An 18,879-nucleotide genomic window follows, 5' to 3' on the forward strand; every position below is an offset into this window, starting at 1 on the left:
ACAATCCATGGCCATTGATCAGTAATCGAGGTTGAACCAAACGCGCAGATGCATGTTGATCTGGAGGAGAAGGGCACAATTCCTGAGAGCCCAAGGTACCTAGGTCACTGGTGTATAGCAACTCGTGGAAGCTACCTTACTCTTGAAAAAGCATGACCTAATTACTATGTGTGCAAAGCCCACAGCTGGGAGAGACTCCCTGAAGTCAGGACGTGTCGGCCCCTCGGGTGGGTCACCGCCGACGTCTCCCGGGACCGAGTCGGACTTAAGTGGATACCACACCGTTGGTACCTAGCCCGAGCTGCCGCGATCCAGGCAGAAGCTCACGTGCCGATCAAGCGACCTCAAACTTTCCCGACTTTAAGTGACTACACTCTTCATCCTACCTTGCCTGCATATTAATGAATATCTTTCATCCGGAAATTTCAAAGCCCCCTCCCTCATCCGCCGTCCAGCTTCGATTCACGCAGCATCCAGAACTTTGTTTTCTTGGACACCCGAAGAAATCTATCCTTTGGTTCGGCCCCTCGACGCCACTTTCTGGGATTGTTTCTGCGACAGTGGGTAGCTACTATATACGTACTTAGGCTCAATGATAGAACCGCCCCATCTTGCAGAGGCTAATATCGGCATCTTCAGTATCCCGTCGTTATTCAGCTCAGTCGAGATCGACTGTAACGCCGCACCAGTCCACCCATCCAATCTCATCTAACCATGAACCCCGCTCGTTCAAGCGGAGTCTCGAATGCAGGTGATCAAGCACCACCACCCCCTCCAGTCCACGAACACGCGGGCTCCACTCCGACGCCTCAGACTTTCGAGAGGCGTCAGGCAACAGAAAGTATGTGGATTTGAAACTCTAACCCATCCACAATGCATAATGAGAGTGTATTTGTCTGCTCATGTGCAGTGGCTGATGGCAAGGGCTCCCTACTTCTAGGTTCCATTGACGTCGAACGCCAGTGCGGCGTCCCGCTGCCCGAGGGTCGTCGGTGTGGTGGCTCTCTGACGTGTAAGAGGCATTCTATGAGCTCGAAACGCGCGGTGGCGGGGAGGTCTGCGCCGTATGATCAGTTGCTTGTTACTTTCATGGAAAGGAGGAGAGCTGAGAGGGCTTTGGAAGAGGCGGTTTGAGGCCTTTTGAGTGATGGTCTACTGTCAGTACGAGATGTCAGTTATGCGGGTAGTAGAGTGAGGTCTCTTCGAGCCGGTAGCAGATGAACATAGGGTTGATAAGTAAGGGAGCCTTACAGTTTTGTCGCTGCTCCTTGGGAGGTAGTAGGTTTCCCGACCAAAGGAGCAACGTCCGCCTTACCTTCCGGGCCGAACGCTGTTCTCAAAGTCTCGAGATGGCAGCTAAATAAAGAATATGGCTGATGATGGCGCCAGGACTGCATGCGAGGCTTGCCTGAACATTATCTATACACTTTGGGAAACCATCGTGCAGCAAGACGGGGCACGTGAGGGGTTCCATGGTGGCGGTGTGCCACAATTTCGTACCAGAACCTTCGTTCTTTACTACGTTGAACTGCTGCAAAATCGGCCAGCTAAATTCACACCCAGTATACACGTCGAGGAGGTAGCCAGAGTAGGCATCGCACCGGCAGATGTCGAGAAGCTTAAGAAGGTTACGAGACGCCACTTCCACATTGTGTGCGACGCTACCAGGCAGGGAGGGCGGCATGGCTCGTGATCCACCGTGTTCGCGCGTGAGTATGTATCGGGACCCAGACTACGATATCGACCATGTCTGCTCTTATTCCGCGGAAACTGGCGTTTGGAGGATCCAGGAAGCGGAAGGATGAGAACGTAGATCTTAGGAGGATGTCGAGCAGACCGAACCGCGAACAACATTCATCACTTTGCCTACAGAAAGAGCAAGTCAAAGGTTTAGATCTATGCCGTTTGGAGTGAGTTCACAGTCTTCGGAATTGAGAAGTCGTATGGCATTGGAAAAATGATAGTAGGGGCAAGGTCATTACAGAAGGAAGGAGTCAGGCGAGTAACTCAATGACCAAGAACGCATTAGCTAGACGGCCACTCCTAAAAGGGTACAGATACATTTCACAAACTTCGCCCGCTACGCCAGAACGTCATGTTTCAAAGGACTTTTCACACAGCCAGCCTGCGCTGCCAATTCCTGTCCCCCTTTCCTCGAGGCCCTCAACGAAGGTATGCGAAACCTGAGGGCCCACCTTCTGCGTTTACTCGTCGCTGTGTGTGCGTCTTGGGTTGGCGCAGTCATTGGCGACGTGCTTCATTCAATTGGGCAGCAAACTGTCGTTGTTGATGCCTCTGTAGAAGCTCCTCCCATACCCTGCGTCTCTCAAATTCTGTCCTTCTAGCAGTTTCTTGGTCGCCAGGGTCTAGCGCATCAATTAGGTTGTCCACTTCGTCACGATGATACAGCTCTGCAAGTACTCGCTGGCGACTAAAAGCATCCGCAGAGGTCACTACGAGAGCGATCTGTAAGTAAATGATCATATCAACGTGCTAGAATATGAGCGAAGGAGGGCTATTTGAACTCACGATCGATGTTGGCCAGATCTTCATGCGGCGGCAACTCAGCTGGACAATTCCCCTTGAGGCTTATGAGCAATAGCTCTGAATAGTCTTCGCTATAAGAAAGCTTGGACAGGAACTCTGATTCCGTGGAAAAAACGTCTAATCCAAACAAGAAATCGTTGGTAAGCACAACATTCGTACACAAGTCTTCAAGAACGTAGAAGTCGCATTTCACGCTTTGTCGTGATGCAGCAAATGTCCAGTCTACCCCGCGGACTAGGCCACATGTGAAGGCTTCAGAACCATCAGCAAGCTCAAGATCAAGAAAATTCTGAAGATTCCTGTCGATGTTGAAGCCGCGGGAAATAGCATATGCTTTGGACATAACCATGACGTCTGATCCTGTATCAGGAAGGGCCGACAGGCTGTCAATCAATGAGACCATGGAGGCACCGCCTCTCATTCCCAACAAGGCGCAGGCCGAGCCGTTTGCCACCTTGACGAACAGCAGCGGTGATCCTGCTTTTATACTTCTTTAACGTCTCCGGTGCACGAAGGAAGGCGCCTGAGAGGACCAGATCATGAGAGATGTGCGGGAGAATGAAGCATGCCAGATTCGTCACTTTCTATTCCCCTCTGAAACTGAAGGGAACCTCTAGGCAGCCTGGAGACAAGACATCACCCCCGGTTGGCAACTGGATTAGTCGTTCTGTATGAGGTTTGGGCTCAAGACGCAATTTTTGAGCCAAGTGGGCTGAGATAATGTTGAACTGGGCCCCTGTATCGGGCAAGGCTTCTATGAACTCTGTCCCAGCCTTTGCTGCAACGCTGTATGTGCATCTGCCAGAAGACTTGGGAAGATTGAGTGAGGAACTGGCTCGAGCAGCCATTGCCAGTGCTTGGTGGAAGGTCAAGACACTTCTTGGAAGACGAGACGGATTTAGTTTCCCTGAAAGTGCCAGCAGAGGCCGACTTTCTCTCGAAACGGCTCCGAGCCTGTTGGCCGGGACAGGTAATGTGTTCTCCAGCATCTCATTTAAGTCATTCTGACACTGTCAAGGATGAACTGTCCCGCGATGGGCTCCATCGAATCCGTCGCTATAACGAAAAGTCAATCACAGTGGCAGTCGGCCTGATCTGTATTGCACTCGCTGCAACTCTGCTCATCGGAACCATCGTCGGCTTTTCGTACGTGTCTAGCTGGTCAGCGAAAGTGGGCATGATATGTGCCTTTACCATCGCCTTTGCTTTGTGTGTAGGTCTGACAACGAATGCAAAACGAGGGGAGATTTTCGCGGGAACTGCAGCGTAAGAGACGCTCGTAACCTTCTAGCTTATGAACATCTTATTGACAATCGTACTCAGATACGCCGCTGTGCTGGTCGTTTTTGTTAGTAGTGGAGATCTATCAGGGAACCAGTGCTGTCAACCGCAGTGAGCCATGCCGCTGTCCGCGGTCTTTCATGCTCTCGTGTTCACAGCAGCGGTGTTTTCGGAGGATAGGTGAGAAGGTCTTCCGCGGTTCAATACGAATCGTGGAAAGACAGCACCGCTGACGAAAAACAAAAGTGTCTAAGCCCAAAGAGAGTCGCGAAAAGGTTTAGTCGACGGGAACGAGCGGTAGAGTCCACAACGGCTCCCGGCTTGGCCGACCGGACGCGATGGGGGGATATCGCAGCCGGGGGTGACAAGGATGGGAAGCAGATGCTTGGGAGACTCGCAGGGCGAACAGGGTCGGCAACGAGAACGACTGACAGCTTCAGTCGTGGGGGCGAGATGTCGATTTTCTTGGGAATGGCGCCGAAATCGGGGCTGGCTGGGGTCATTGAGAAGATGCGTCAGTGATTCCCGAAAAGGAGTGATCAACGCATGACGAATTGACCTCAGACCCTGGGGATTGAGTCACTGGCAGACTGGGTGTTGGGGAATGGTCGGGTGTAACAGTGGTAAAGTGCCAGCCGATGATAAAAAAGCTCCGAGCCGATATTTCCCACCGTAACGGTACGGTGGTGCCCCGAACCGAATGGCGAGCTGGGCTGCGGTTGCACTTGCACGTACGTCTCTGAAGAGCTGTAGGCGGTGGTGGTGGTGTTGCAGAAAATTGTCGGGACTCGGAAGGGAAGGCAAGACAAGTGCTGGAGTAAGACAGGCTGACTGGTGGCTGGCTGGCTGGTGAGAAGGAGCAAAAGGGAAGAGATACGTATTGTTCGCACTTGCCTCCGTTTAGCAGGACCTTTACATCGTCCGGATACTTGGATACATCATACCTTACGAAGAAGCTGCGATGTGGGCAGGTGTGGTGGGGGAGTTCTTGACCTCATTCGGCCAATGAGAGGCTGATCGCAAGCCGCCCCCGTCAGCCCATCGCCCAAGAATGCGTGTAAAGAGACGGGACGTTTCTACTGTTGGATAGAAAACCGGAAGCTTTGATAGTGCTGCATCATCACGGTCTAATCTGCAGCGTGGCTTTTCACTCTGCAAGCTTTCACAGATTTGGAGTATCGTTCCTATCCCTCGTCTAATCTCAGGCTGATCTCAGGCTGTAAGGCTTACGGGCATATGTGTGCATGTCCGAAGCTCGGTCTTTTTGTCACTGAGTTACGGTGGCGGTAGCGGCGATGGGGCCGGTGCTGAAGCGGAGGACCGATGCATTTCCGATGCACTCGGGGCTTCTTAGCCTGGCCTTGAATCAGAACTTGTCGCCCAGCTCGGGTACCTTGCGTTTGATGCTTCTGGCGCAGTCTACCTCACCTTACATTAAGGCAGTCGCGAGCACGGAAAGCACCCTTCTCTTTGCTTCCATCACTCCTAAAATTTCTAGACCTCCCTGGGAAATGCCCCTTTTACCTTACTAAGGCAGAGCTGATGTTTCTGTCTGAGTTGACGGTGCCCTGAGATGCCATTTACCCCCCCTTGCCCCATGCTCTTTGAGTCTTTCCCCTTCCCGTTCAGTTGGAGTCGCCCCCTGGTCCCTTTGCATCCATCTCATTTGTTTGGGTTTTGCGTGCTGCGAGCAGCCAACAGCAAGCACGTGTTATTCGTCTGTTGGGGAGAGAAATGGGTTCCATCCAAATTCGTATTGCTACTTCGTACACCACCTAATAAGGCGAGGTAGAGAGAGACAATCTACAACGAGTGGGTGGAAAAAAGGAAGGAAATCCCCATTCCGTCATGATACCCACCTACCTGACTGAGGAATACATCAATACCTAACTACCTCTACAAACCGTTCGCTGTTGGATTGCGCATTGTGCCATCGCCGCGTCCGACCGCGTCCCGGCTTTTTTCTCTATCTTTAACCCCCCTCCGACTATGACCCATCCCAATTAATTATCGGCATCCCGTACATCATCTGGAAAAGAAGAAACAAGACAGAGAGTGGCAGCAGTAGCTAGAGCAGTGGGCACTGAGCACCGACAAGCAAAGCAGCAAAGGAAGGAAGCAAGCAGGCAATTGATCAATGCAGAGCGAGATCGATATTATTCCCACCCCGTCAGGTCAAGATACAGCGTAGCGCCAAACTCAACTCGCGTCCTCACTCTGCCACTCTCCACTACTACACCCTCCCCAAAAACTCAATCTTTTTTAACCCTCCCACTTCTGCGCAGCAGCACTCAAATATCATTCCGGCAACGCCCCTCCACCTTCCCTCTCTTCCTTCTTTTCCCCCTCCCCCCTTGTCCCCCGATCCGCCCATCTTCAACCAACAACGGGCAACGGCGACAAAAAGCGACCACAGCGACAACGACGTAACCTTCTATCACAACCTGCCCACTGGGCCAACCCGATACAGTCCGGGGCTCACAGAGCTCTTTTCTTCCTCTCCCTTCATCCTCCGCGACCAAACGACATTTGCCCATCATGGCGTGGTCCAAGTCGACGCGGATCAGCATCATGCTGGCCATCGATGTCGTCTTCTTTCTCGTCGAGTTGATTGTTGGCTTGGTCGTCAAGTCGCTGGCCCTGACTGCCGATGCCTTCCACATGGTGCGTTTGCTCCGATACTACCCTGCCGCGCCGCGTGCGACACATCGCTAATTCAAGTAGCTCAACGACATCATTTCTCTCTGTGTCGGACTCTGGGCCGTCGCCGTCGCAAGAAAGGCTACTACCGACAAGTACTCCTACGGTGTATGTCATCCCCCTCCCACTGATTGAAGACAACGTGGAGCTGACTTGAGTGTGCAGTGGTTGCGAGCCGAGATTCTCGGCGCCTTCTTCAATGCCGTCTTCCTCATCGCTCTCTGCGTCTCTATTATTCTCGAGGCCATTACCCGATTCTTTGACCCTCCCGAAATCGAAAACCCCGTCCTTATTCTCGTTGTTGGTGCATTCGGCCTTGCCTCCAACCTCGTCGGCTTCTTTGTCCTCGGCGGCCATGGCCACTCCCACGGCGGCGGCCACGATCACGATCACGGCGACGGCGAGCACGACCACGGACACGATCACCCCCACTCTGCAGAACACGCTGCCGAGGAAGGCCGCGCCCACGTCTCGCACGCTACCGACAACGATGGTGGCAACGTTGGCGATGTTCTTCCTGAAGCCATCGTCGCTAGAGCCTCCGCCGGTGCCAACCCTGAGACGCCCCGTCGCATTCGCTTCGATGGGGAGTCCGACCCGTCGGGCCGAGCCCAAAGCCGCACATCGGCCACCTCCAAGAGCCAGAACCGAAGAAACAGCTCGCGAAACCACTCGCGTCTCACTAGCATTGAAGACATTAGCATCTATCCTTCGAGCTTCCGCCAGGAAATTATTGACGCCAGCCGTTCTCAGCGTGACGGACAGGAATCGACCACGAGCGAGAGCGAGGTCGAGGAGACCGTCAGCGAGGATGGCGAGCCTGATGAGCAGTCGCCTCTGCTCAAGTCTAAGGGCAACGACCACTCCTACATGATCGAGAACTCCCGTGGCCGATCCTCCCACAAGCATTCGAGACGCGAGTCCAGCCTTCACATCGACCACAACCACAACAAGGAGCGCAAGAAGGCCTCTGGCGGCCACGGCCACGACCACGGCGATATGGGAATGAACGCCATGGTTCTTCATGTCATTGGTGATGCTCTTGGTAACGTCGGTGTGATTGTCACCGCTCTTATCATCTGGCTGACCGATTGGCCTGGCCGTTTCTATGCCGATCCCGCTGTCTCTCTGTTCATTACTCTCATTATCCTCAAGTCCGCCATCCCCCTCACGAAGGCGACCTCCAAGGTCCTTCTCCAGGCTACCCCCGACAACATCGACCTTCAAGAGATCCGCGAGGACATTGAGAAGTTGGAAGGTGTCATCAGCTGCCACCACGTTCACGTCTGGCAACTCTCCGATACCAAGATTGTTGCCTCTCTTCACGTCCATGTCAACTTCCCAATCTCCGCCGAGAACGGCGAGAAGTACATGAAGCTTGCAAAGTCGGCCCGCAGATGTCTCCACGGCTTCGGCATTCACGCGGCCACCATCCAACCCGAATTTTGCGGTGATGACGAGCACCACAATGTCACTGAGCCTGAGCGCATTACTCAATACGATGGCACTGCCATTGCTGGCTCGCCAAAGCAGACTTGTCTGTTACAGTGCGTAGACAACTGCGAAGCAGGTGGCTGTTGTACCGAATCTACAGCTGCTGGAAGTGTGCGCAGCCAGTCTACCCATAGCCATGACGGCCACGACCATGACCACGGCAACGGTCACAGCCACGACGACCATGGACACTCTCATTAATTCGGTTCGCGGCACAGCTCTCTCTAATACCACCTTTTCTCAATAGAGCGCGGCACATCTTGAATAGGGTCCATGGGGGTTCTCATTTTTCTTCATCGCAAGGGCGAGGCTTTTTGCTTTCTTATCCTGCTACTTGGAACTACCAAAAAGACTGGCGTTTATGGGACTGGGGCAAGACAGAGGTAAGGGTGAAAGTACTATCACGCACGTGAACCTAAGCAGGAAGGGGACAGCGACTCCAAATCCTGTTTTGGCAGAAGCAACTTGGTTACGGCTTACATAGGTGGGCCGCCCACGTTGCCTCCCCTTTCCATCCTTCGTTTCCTTTTTCAGTTATTTTCGGAGCGGTTGTGTCTTCCTTTTGTAGAATATCCCATTAGCTCTAATATCATCAAAGACGGCGCGATCCAGTCAGGATGTAGGGCGTGTACAACCAGCGAAGTCAAACAAGAAATACAAATTTCACAGTAAACCTTTTTACCCAGTTTGCATTCATAAAGTACGGGAGCTAAACTCGTGTGGACTCGTTGTGAGCTTTTGGTCGATAATGCACCGGTTTTGCCGGGTGGCTTTCTACTTACCCACCTGCGAAAAAACCTTCCGCAGGGCTTTCCGCGTCGGGAGACTCTCGGTATCCTCCCTTAGATATCACAGTATGACGGCGACATTCTGACGATATACGACTGTCGGAATTTGGCTCTGATTTATGCTCTGTCGCTAGGATACCTACAATTTCAACTGGCCATTTCGGAACTAGCCCACCACTCGCGGCGCAACCCCCACTATGCCCGTTTTCTGTCATGATTGCAGACGTTGAAACATTCTGCATTGTCGCATGGGGAAGTATGACGAGCGGGAAGAGAATACCATGCCTAGCGGAGCGGTTCATCCGCTCAGAAATTGTTCGCAGTCACACATGCAGTCTCGAGCATAATACGTCAAGAGGACCGATGGGCACATGAAGAGGCATACTAGACTGAGGGAGGTATCATTACGACTTTGAGGTTGGCTATTTCCCCCTCCTCGTCCCTCTCTCTTCCCTTCCGAAAGTGTTTCTTGTTTTACTAATACACAAAAAGCACGGCACGCTGGGGACGCTCGTCGCGATCCTTTTCTCGTGCCCCTATTCTTTTTTTAACCCCTCGCTGTGGTTTGCCACGTTTCACTTCCCCTAAAACCTAGTTGTAATGATAATGTATAATCCCGCCTAACCTCCGCTGTCTCAAGCCCTGGAAGAACGCCTAAAATGTAATGTGAATTCACGCAACCCCATTTCGGAAGCATGATAAGATGACTGTAAAGATGGGAGAAAGGAGGTAATTTGTGAGTTGAGCGCATGATAAGAGACGCAGTGGCATTTCCTGCCGGCGACTCATATCTCTGGCTTCACCCCATGAGTAAGCGGCTTGAGACCGTTTATTTGGGCAGCGAACTGGAAGGCTTCTTGATGACAAGCTTTACCTTCTTTGGAGCAGGTTGACCTTCAACAGGAGGTGGTGATGCTTGCGGCGGAGGCTTCGGCGGTAGGGATGCCGGAACTGGTGGAGGAGGACTGGCCGCGGACGGTGCGCCAGGGAGAGGTTTGCGAGCCGGCTTCGCATTGATGCTCTCAGATGGGGGAGGGGCCGGTGATCCGGCGGGAGAAGCACGAACACTCAACGGTGTGCCAGGTCTGCGAATCTTTGACGGATCTCTGTAGGGCATCTGGCTTTTGATACCAAGTTTCTTCAGGATCTTCCTGAGACTGGGATGCCGGAACTTGAACATCCTGCGCTTCTTAACCACAGTGCCGTCAGGTCGGACAGTAAGCTTCGCCTTCTTGAGAGCTGGCGATGCCTCATCAACCCCCGGGATCTTGTCGGGCCGAGGCCGCTTCTGCGATTTGCTGCTGCCGGGCTCGGGTGTTGGTTGAGGAGTAGAACGGCCATTTTGCTGCATGGACGACGACGATGACGCCGAAGACACCACAGATTTGGCGATGCCTGCCTTGACGATACCTGGCTTCACACTCGGCGGCCTTGACCCGGGGAGCTTTGAGAATGACGGCCTTGGGGTAGATGCCTTGGCATTCGAGTGCGCGACAATGGAGTCTGCCTCCCGAGGGATAGGGGACGGTGCGGCGCTTGGAACGGGAGACTGTGCAGCAGAGACCGGCGATGGGCGAGAGGCCGTGGGAGCGGGGCGTGGAAGGGAGACCGTAGGCTTGCTGGGTTTGGCAACACCACTCTTCATATTGACGATGAGTCGTTTGGGTTCGGGCGGCCGAGATGGTACAACTACAGGAGCAGGCGCAGGTGCAGATACCGGTGCTGGTACTGGCGCCGGTGGTTCGGGCTCTTTGATCTTTTGCGGTATGCCCGTCTTGAAGAACGCCTTGAAGTTGATGATGTTCTGCGCGTTTGTTAGCAAAATAAACGACGAAATTGCCAACTCCAAACGAAAAACTGACTCTGCCAGGTTGACGCTGGACAGGACGATTAACTCTCCATCGTTTAGGATACTTCAAAGTAATCGTCCATCGGTCAGCAGCATCCACAATGGTGCCGCAAAGCTCCAGCAACGTGATCTTCTCGGAACGCCCGATCAGGTTAGAATTGATGGCCTTCCAGAAAGCTCGCTCCAGTGCCGCTTCTTGCTCTGAAAACTGTTCTTCCATCTCTGTCCTCAAAGCCTCGAGTGCGACGTTGATATCCTGCTTTCGAGCAAATTCTTTTCGCCTCTTCTGCGTCTCTGCTTCTGTATTGTCCACAATCATGAGCCCGCCATCAGGAACAGCAGGTGCCACCTTGGCCTTCGACTGCTCTCCAAAGGCGAGGCTAGCCAGACCTGTACAGAAGATCTTGACGAGTTTATCCCGCACGAATGGAGACCGATCAGTGCTCATGACGGAAAGAATCAGGCGGAAGATAGGCAGATCCATCAAATAACCCAGATCCACCAGAGCCTCGAAAGCCTTGAGTCGAACCAAGTCGCGCGTGTCATCCTGCAAGTACTGGACAAAGGCCACTGCACTTTTGGGAATCACTCCGGCTTTCATGAGTTTGCGTCTGCATTCGAGCGCGGTGGTCGTCCAGATGTTCTGGTAAGAGTTGGCCCATTCGTCCATCCTACGGAAGCGATCAATCTCGACGATAGCCTCCTTAAGGAAACCTCTCTCTTCGGCTGACATGTCCACCTCCATGGCATCGTCTGACTCCCGTCGCTTCTCTGGAATCAAGCTATGGGCGAGAGCCTCCAAAAGCTTGGCAACGTAGAAATGGTCCGAGTATGGGTTATTGGCATTGTTGTTGAACTGAACCTGATTCAGAAGGAACCGTCGTGCGGCTTCGGGACATCTACCGTTGGCATCGCGAATCTTTGCAATGGCCATAGGCAGTGCGCTCTGCACGGTGTACTGCTTCTTGTCGGAAAAGTCGTTTGGCCGAGGCATGGAGGTATCGGCATAGCAAAACATCTCGGTGAAGGCTTTCAGTAGATGGGTCATACCAGCCATTGAGACCTTATCCGCGGCGTGGTGATATAGCATCTCCGCAGCCATTGTCCTAATACCGTGGAAGTATCGCCGGTCGACAAGGGTTCTGGTAAGAAACGTCGAAACCAGTGGATGAGGCGGACTCTTCTTGAGATAAAGCATCGAATCCTGCTGCGCCACGACATCCCTATCTTGCTGGAGCTGGGACACGTACATGTAGCTCTGGAGATTTGTCTTCATCTCGCAAGCCCATTCAAAGTCAGCGTCCATCCGAATCCACTCGTAAGACTCTTGGTCCATGGCCTTTTCGATCTCGGGCTCCCATTCGGAAAAATCCCACTTCCTCATATCTTCGGGGTTGGTCAGAACGTCGCCCAGGCAATATAAGAGTGCGTCTTCGTTATTGTCAGGGTCGGCAGCAGACTGTGCGCTGAGCTTTTCCGTTGCTCTCCTCTTCCTCTTCAATCGCTTGTACTTGGTGTTGTAAGGAATCTCGAACTTAGCGGCCTTAGCAGCATCCTCGCGAATCTCCACTATGTGCTCGTAAGGCGTTCCATCAGCTTCGTGAATTCTGATGGTCATGGGACCTGTAAAAAGACCGGCCTTTTCGTCCGTCTTTACACCATGCGCCTTTTCCTTGATGGCGCGAAGAAATTCTGATTTCTTCAGGAGCTCAGCTTCAGTCAGGGCTTTGTCCTGAACTTGTCTTATAGTCATCTCGACGCAGAGTCGCTTTTTGTTGAAACGTTGAAAAACGTCGAACCTGGGGCAGCCCGAGCCGTAAACCCATTGGTTCCAGAACGCCTCCAGTTTGTTCCTGGCATTCTTTTCGCAAACCCGCTGAAACGACTCCGTGTTGATAATCCATTCGCTCTGTCTGTCTCCGATGTTGGCCTTGTAAAGAATTCGGGAAATGATGCGTGTGAGGTTGGTTTGGGCAGGTGCCTTCATCAACCGCTTGTCGAGAATGAAGAGCACCAAGGGCGCCTTGAGTGCCATGAATTCCATCTCGAAATCTCCAATGTGCAGGAAATGGCCAAGTTCGTGCAGTGATGGTCGCTTGATATCAACTGTCACCAGCTTGTCTGACATTGTCTTCATCCGGAACCTGTAGTCGTTGTTGCCGCATAGTTTCTTCAGGAAAAGATCGGTCATGTAATAGGCGATGCCGATGACGACCCAAAGGTCTCTGCGAGTATTGGGGAAAAGGTTGATCCCACTCCATTGCGAGGCCAGGCTGTACACCAATTGCCTTGTGACGTCTACCTCTAGGTCGATGATGTCCTCGGGGAACAGTAGGCGGGTGCTAACGAAGGAGAGTGATTGGAGGGCCACCGTATCCTCCACCATGTCATCGAGAAAGCACATCTTGTAGTTGTCGAATGGATATCGAGCAAACGTGAGGGTGAAGAAGTCAGCAGCCGCGGCGAGCGCTGCACACGTGTTCTGGACCTCTGCAGCTCTTCCCGGGAGGCAGTAGCCGTGAATCTTGAGCGCGCTAGCTCCGAGTTTCTCGTCGTTCTCTTCCGTGCGAAAATCTGAGAATAAGTCGACGTGCTCGAACGGACCGACCGCGAAGCCGATTTTCTGCACGGCAACTCGCTTCTCCATCTCGAAAGTCATAATCTTCTTCTGCTCGTCTTCAGGGTCGACGATCTCGTCTGACAAAATGCCAGAGCAAACGACTGTCATCTCTAGAAGCTTGTCTTCCTCGGTAAGGGCGAAGTCTCTGTCAGCCTTGGACTGGTTTGCCCCGCGATCGCGGTTGCCATTGGCATTACCATTCCTGTGTTGGGTAGCCAGTGGTTGCCAAAGTGCATCGCCCAGCGTCCTCGGACATTTGACGGCCATCGTCCACGTCGGAAGCGTGCCGGGATCGTCGATGCAGGGGAAGATACAAGAGGCAGTGCCTGGCTCGATGGAATGTCGAGTATAGGCATGCGGATATCGAAGATCTCCAGCATCAACGCCAACAAACTGAACGCCATCCCGCACGAGCTTGGTCTTGAAAGGTATCGTGACACGGTACTCCCTTGAACTAGTCAGTTCGCTCTCGGGGAGCTCCGCAGAATTTGGCGTCACGCTCGAAACGCGAATTTTGAGCGTCGGCCGTTTGGCAATTCCCGCTCCAGGTACCGGTTCCTCCTTAGCAGCTCCCTTGGTCTTCTTAAGATCCCTCAAACTGACTCGCAAGGCACCATCAGCGGGCGTACAGCCTACCAGCTCTCTATTCTCGGCAGGCACGTCGCTCCTTCGGGTGTGCATAAGGGGTCGCATCCGGATCTTCCTAAGGTCGTGATGCGAGGCGTTCCAGTCATAGTATTTCGGATAATCCAGTAACTTATACGGATCCGTGTACGTCGCTGACACCTTTTTAGGTGGCCCCAGGGGGTTCTGGTCCTTGAGGGCGGTGACCGTAATATTCTTAACGTCGATCTCGGACTGTCGCGCATCGATGGCGAACTCGTCAAGCTGGGCATTTCCGACCATGCCAAACGTGATGTGGGATTTTCCTTCGATTCGCTTCGCCCGAAAGTTGATCTCGAGCTCGACATCTTGTTTCAGGACGAAATACGGATAGGGTGGCTCGTCTTTCATAGGAGGGAGATCGTCTTCGGAATCGCTGCCGATGACCTCGTCAACGGCGGGGGCGGCCACAGTGGCCTCGATGGCGCTCATGGTGGGCTCAGTTTGCGCTCCAGAGTATGACGTCGCAGTTTGGCATCAAGCAAAAAGCTCGAGTCGCTCGGTCGAAAGCCCAGTCGTTTGTTTGATGAATTTGAGGTCCGGCGGATACGATCCAAAGAAGGTGCGCCGGCGCGAGATTCTCAGGTGCAGGATTGAACGAGGGCCACGATCATCCTGTCGCTGCGGTCGGCGTCGCAAAGGTAGGAAATCGGTCGTTAGAGGTCGTCGGAGGAAATTAAATGGAATAGGCGAAGGGCCGGCGGCAGCTGAGAATATTAACAATGCCGTTCTCCAACGGTACGACGGTACGACCAGCTGAGAGGTAAGAGGTTGAGAGAGGTTCTGCTGCGACCAAACACAAAATCTGAGGTCGGCAGCAGCTGGTGCAGTTCAGGCCTTCCAAGGTCAGCGCGTCCCACGGTTCGCCGCGACTGAGATGGAGCTGCCGGAGCCACCTTGGCTCCTGCGCCTGAGGTGCCTGCCCGTTGGGCGGGTCACGACTCCCGTCCACCTCGAGCTCGGTTATGTAAGCAGACCACTCCCCGAGGTACCGCTCCACCTGTTGCTTGAGCCACCAAGCTCCTTCCCGAATCCGACCAGGTCCTTGAAAACAGAGCCGCCATATCATCGCCATTTCTTCCCTCTTTCTGGAAGGAAACCACAACTTATTACGCGACTCACAAGCGCCTACTTCCTGAGGCTAGCTACCTTAAGTAGCTGAAGGAGGCATTTCACAATCACAAAGGGAGGGTGATATTGTTCATTTCGGCATCGACAATATGGGACAATTCGAACGCTTATTCTTGAGCCATGCTAACCCAACAGTCTACATATGATAATGTTACAACTAGACATCGCACTACCCCGATGCAAGACAAGAAGCAGCCACAGCACACCAGGTATCGCACAGTCACAGCCCGAACCCTGCAGCCGACTACCTCTCGTCAGGTTCGGCCACGGCGATCACGACGTCTTTTCCTCGCATGTACCCTCAGTGTCTCCTCGTCACGCAACTCTTCAGGGAGATCGAAGTCGATCTCGGGTATCTCTGGTAACGGATGTCCCCATGCCACCACCTTACGGCCCGCACGCCTGTGCCGGTGCAAAGCGCTCTCACGCTCGTATCTCTTCTTGAAGAAGGATTTGAATTCCCTTGGGGGTTCAGGCTTTGGAGGGGGCCTTGGCTGTGGTGTCGCACGTGGACGTTTCTTGCTATTCTTCGATCCTCTTGACCTTTCTGTGGCCTCTTCACGAATCTGTTTGGTCACAGAATCATTATCATCATCAGAACCTGGGGGGTCACCGTCGCTGATATCGCCAGTCTCGTCATCCCCTTCGACATCGTCCTCACTGCTTTCGGAGTCTGCGGATGAATCCTCGTCCCCGCTTGATGACTCTTCTGCTTCAGCTTTCTCGGCGAGAGCGCGGTCCTTCTCCGCCTTGCGGCGCTTCTCTTCTAAGCTCCACTGGCGGAACTTGTCGAGGATGGCTTGGCAGCCCTTGACAAAGTGCTGCCGTGCTGGCTCGAATTGCTTTTTTCGCGTCTCTGTTATACCACTAACACCCATGACTCGGAGCCAGTCGTGACCCTGGAGACCGTCTAGGAGGCGCGCAACCTGGTCTTTCTCATGCTGAGCTCGTCCCCGTTCGGTATTGCGAATGGACTTTTCCAGCCTTTCCGCTCTCTTGTGGGAAGATATAAAGGATGCATCAGGAAGAGGATCTTCTACAGGTTCTCGCTTTTGCGAGATGCCCAAGAAATCAAAGTCTATCCGCTGGGCATCGACAAGCTCGTCAAATAGAGCATCGCCGTATCCACGCACAGGAACATTGTGCCCAGCAGTCGAGTTTGCTAAGCCATCAAGTCCTGCACTGGGGTCTGGCGTCGCGCCTAGATTTCGGTGCCACGGGACTGGATGAGGGCGTGTGGGGTACGAGTCAAAAATGACTATCGGGGTATCGAAGGTGAAAAGCTCTGAAGGGGAAATCGTCAGTAAGTGTACAAGGATGTGTTTGCTCGGTCTCTGAGAGCAGAAGACAACTTCTAGGGAACTGGGGGCGTACGCTGTTCTTTAGGTTCATTGCCGATAACCTCGTCATACTCGGGGAAATACGCAGACAGCTCGCTCTTGAAGCGAGTGGCTTCTTGAGAGCGCAGTTTGCGGCCCCCCTCCTTTGTGTGGGTATCGACCTCGCGGGGCTGCAGGCGATCCAGCTCGTGTTTAATCCCATTAATGACCTTTTCCTGATGCTTGGTCAACTGGGCAGCATTTTTGTTCGCAGCAGCAGCGGCTGGATTCGGAGGATGCACCGTCGCGACGTGTTGCGGTGCGGGTTTCGGCGTGGGTTTTGCTAGGGGTGCGACCACCTGAGGCTTCGTGGCCGCGGTCGTGGTCGTGGTCGGATGCGGAGTCGGGGTGACGTTTGCCGTGGGCGTCGCGTTGGCGACAGCTGGCTTGCTCGATAACAAAGCAGGGCGAATGAGGATTTCGATGCTCGTTCGTGGTCGCTTGGGTTTCTGGTGTTCAAAATCGACGATATGATCGGTCTGGTCGAGCTGTCGCTTGGTGCGACCGGACAGCGTGTGCTGGTAGCTGGAGATATTTTGGGGGGTGGCAGCGGCGCGCGTCACAGTGTTCGTGTTGGCGGCGGCGAAGGCCTGGACGGGATGGTGAAGGGGATGGGGGTGAAGCTGCTGCTGGACGAGGCCTTCAGTGTTGGTCCTCCGGGTGGAGCGCGTAACGGAGGCCATTGGCGACGATTGAATAGCCATTCATTGTTCTCGGGTTGATTCTTCGCGATGGCGATTGATGGTGACGATTGATGAATTTTTTTTCCTCCCGCTTGGTCTCCCTCGGTCGCAGAGTCACGGTCGGGTGTCGTCGTCGTCGATTGCGATGCGGGAAGGGCAGGCAGGCAGCGAGTGGTCTTCTGGCCCAGATTTGGGGGTTGTGGCACGGGTGGTTTGCTCCAAAGGTGCTTTCCTCGGGCTGTCTGGTCGCCTCCTTCTGCACTGTCTTTTACTGGGCGTACCTATCTCACGCTGGCAAGTGCCTGCCCAGTGTTTGCGTCCACCACGGGAATGCCTGCCTCTGCTGAATGCAGCGGGCAGCCGCTGAGGCCGCTGTGGGTGGGTTCCCTATCGGCGGTTCCGAAGGAGGGGGAGAAGGGAGTCTTTGGTCGAGGTACATCTCATTTCTGCTGAACCTTGGGCGAAACCTATGTACCGTCACTTGCCCTCCCTCCCGCTTTTAGAGGTGACAGAAATCCTGACATCAGCAAGCTCCTTGACTCTTTTCCCACTTTCCTGCCAGAAGTCACCCCTGATTCCCCTTGCCATACTCCGTAAGCAGATGTCAATGCATTGGGTTGAACGAAAACCAATAATTAGAAAGCCAGGTGCCACTAGTCTATCTGCCAGAACATCGGCAGCAGCATGTTGTTCAGTGTACGGATACAGATTGCTCATTGTGGTTTAAGCAAACGCGTCGCAATTACATCATAGTGCAGAGTCGCGTTCTTTGCCGTTCGTAAACAGAAAATACATTAAAACGATTTCTGGCACCGATACAATTTGTAGCAGCCCATATTGCTATTCCGCAAAAAGAAGATTTACGAACCTACAACTGCGGTAGACACTCCGGTCCCCTGTTGTCAAAATATAGGAAATGTTGTAGAGTAAACAGACGGCAAATATAGGACGTGAAAGGGGTTTAAACCTAACATAGGATTTATCCATTCATCAATAGCTTCGGTTGAGTCTCTTTGCCTGTTTACTCACCATGAGGTGTCTGCATGCATTCCAGCGAGTAGACTTGTCAGGGAAGACTGTCGTCTAAACGAACCAGTTGACAGAAAGGCTTCATCTCGCGAAGGTCGTGTAACACGTCAATATCAGTGCTACATGTGAACACATTCTCGTCTGAAACGTCGACAGGTGGGAATATATGGCCTCGCCAACACCATTCTCTGAAGCCTTTTGCAAAACTCGGCAAGATACTAAGAAGATGACATTGTGCCACAAAGGTAAGTGTCCCGTCCGCCATACTGACCAAAACTATGTAACCATTCGACCATGGCGCAGCAAACGATCGTGATATAACAGCGCCGTGTACTGGCCAATCAGGACTATCGCTCCTCTTACCATAGCCCATCTTCTTGTTGTGAGCCAGTTTGCGGTAGAATAATAGCGTTCCTCTGCTGGTGAAAAGGGGCAAAGTTGCAAACTACTCAACATTCTCTTGATCCCATTCGTTACACACGTTCCATAACATGAATGCATGAGAGACGTTCCCAGGATCTTGTTCAGCTCCTACAAATAGCGCTCATTCTTTGGTCCTGTTGTCGCACGTACCGTTGGGCCGGCCTTGTACATCATCATGTTCTGATATCATGCTTTTGTGCCACAAATGTTCACAAAAGTTAGACAACACTGAGTATCTCAGCTAACTGATGTAGGGAGATGCAAGACCCGGATGGCCAAATCGATCAGCTAA

General features: G+C 53.1%; 4 protein-coding genes across 4 annotated transcripts; 2 read left to right on the plus strand and 2 right to left on the minus strand.

Annotated features, from left to right (window-relative positions):
- Positions 1-714: 714 nt before the first annotated feature.
- Positions 715-1,134, plus strand: CLUP02_13834 (uncharacterized protein; the record flags this gene model as incomplete). The annotated part of the gene is made up of 2 exons (XM_049292771.1): positions 715-841; positions 941-1,134. 2 exons carry the CDS (start codon positions 715-717, stop codon positions 1,132-1,134), a joined length of 321 nt encoding a protein of 106 aa, XP_049149917.1.
- Positions 1,135-2,241: 1,107 nt separating this feature from the next.
- Positions 2,242-5,308, minus strand: CLUP02_13835 (uncharacterized protein; the record flags this gene model as incomplete). The annotated part of the gene is made up of 12 exons (XM_049292772.1): positions 2,242-2,453; positions 2,530-3,001; positions 3,059-3,070; positions 3,159-3,551; positions 3,625-3,806; positions 3,867-3,927; positions 3,985-4,077; positions 4,137-4,317; positions 4,395-4,670; positions 4,778-4,987; positions 5,100-5,183; positions 5,262-5,308. The coding sequence occupies 12 exons, from the start codon at positions 5,306-5,308 to the stop codon at positions 2,242-2,244; spliced, it is 2,223 nt and encodes a 740-aa protein (XP_049149918.1).
- Positions 5,309-5,401: 93 nt separating this feature from the next.
- On the plus strand, positions 5,402-9,027 carry CLUP02_13836 (cation diffusion facilitator; the record flags this gene model as incomplete). The annotated part of the gene is made up of 10 exons (XM_049292773.1): positions 5,402-5,473; positions 5,530-5,594; positions 5,927-6,254; positions 6,313-6,492; positions 6,553-6,636; positions 6,694-8,188; positions 8,291-8,405; positions 8,481-8,690; positions 8,758-8,788; positions 8,869-9,027. 10 exons carry the CDS (start codon positions 5,402-5,404, stop codon positions 9,025-9,027), a joined length of 2,739 nt encoding a protein of 912 aa, XP_049149919.1.
- Positions 9,028-9,639: 612 nt separating this feature from the next.
- CLUP02_13837 (uncharacterized protein) lies at positions 9,640-17,135 on the minus strand (the record flags this gene model as incomplete). The annotated part of the gene is made up of 5 exons (XM_049292774.1): positions 9,640-10,614; positions 10,673-14,380; positions 14,664-14,942; positions 15,373-16,358; positions 16,448-17,135. The coding sequence occupies 5 exons, from the start codon at positions 17,133-17,135 to the stop codon at positions 9,640-9,642; spliced, it is 6,636 nt and encodes a 2,211-aa protein (XP_049149920.1).
- Positions 17,136-18,879: the final 1,744 nt, after the last annotated feature.

Source organism: Colletotrichum lupini, chromosome 7 (assembly GCF_023278565.1).
Source record: "Colletotrichum lupini chromosome 7, complete sequence".
In the NCBI taxonomy this organism is placed as follows: domain Eukaryota; kingdom Fungi; phylum Ascomycota; class Sordariomycetes; order Glomerellales; family Glomerellaceae; genus Colletotrichum; species Colletotrichum lupini.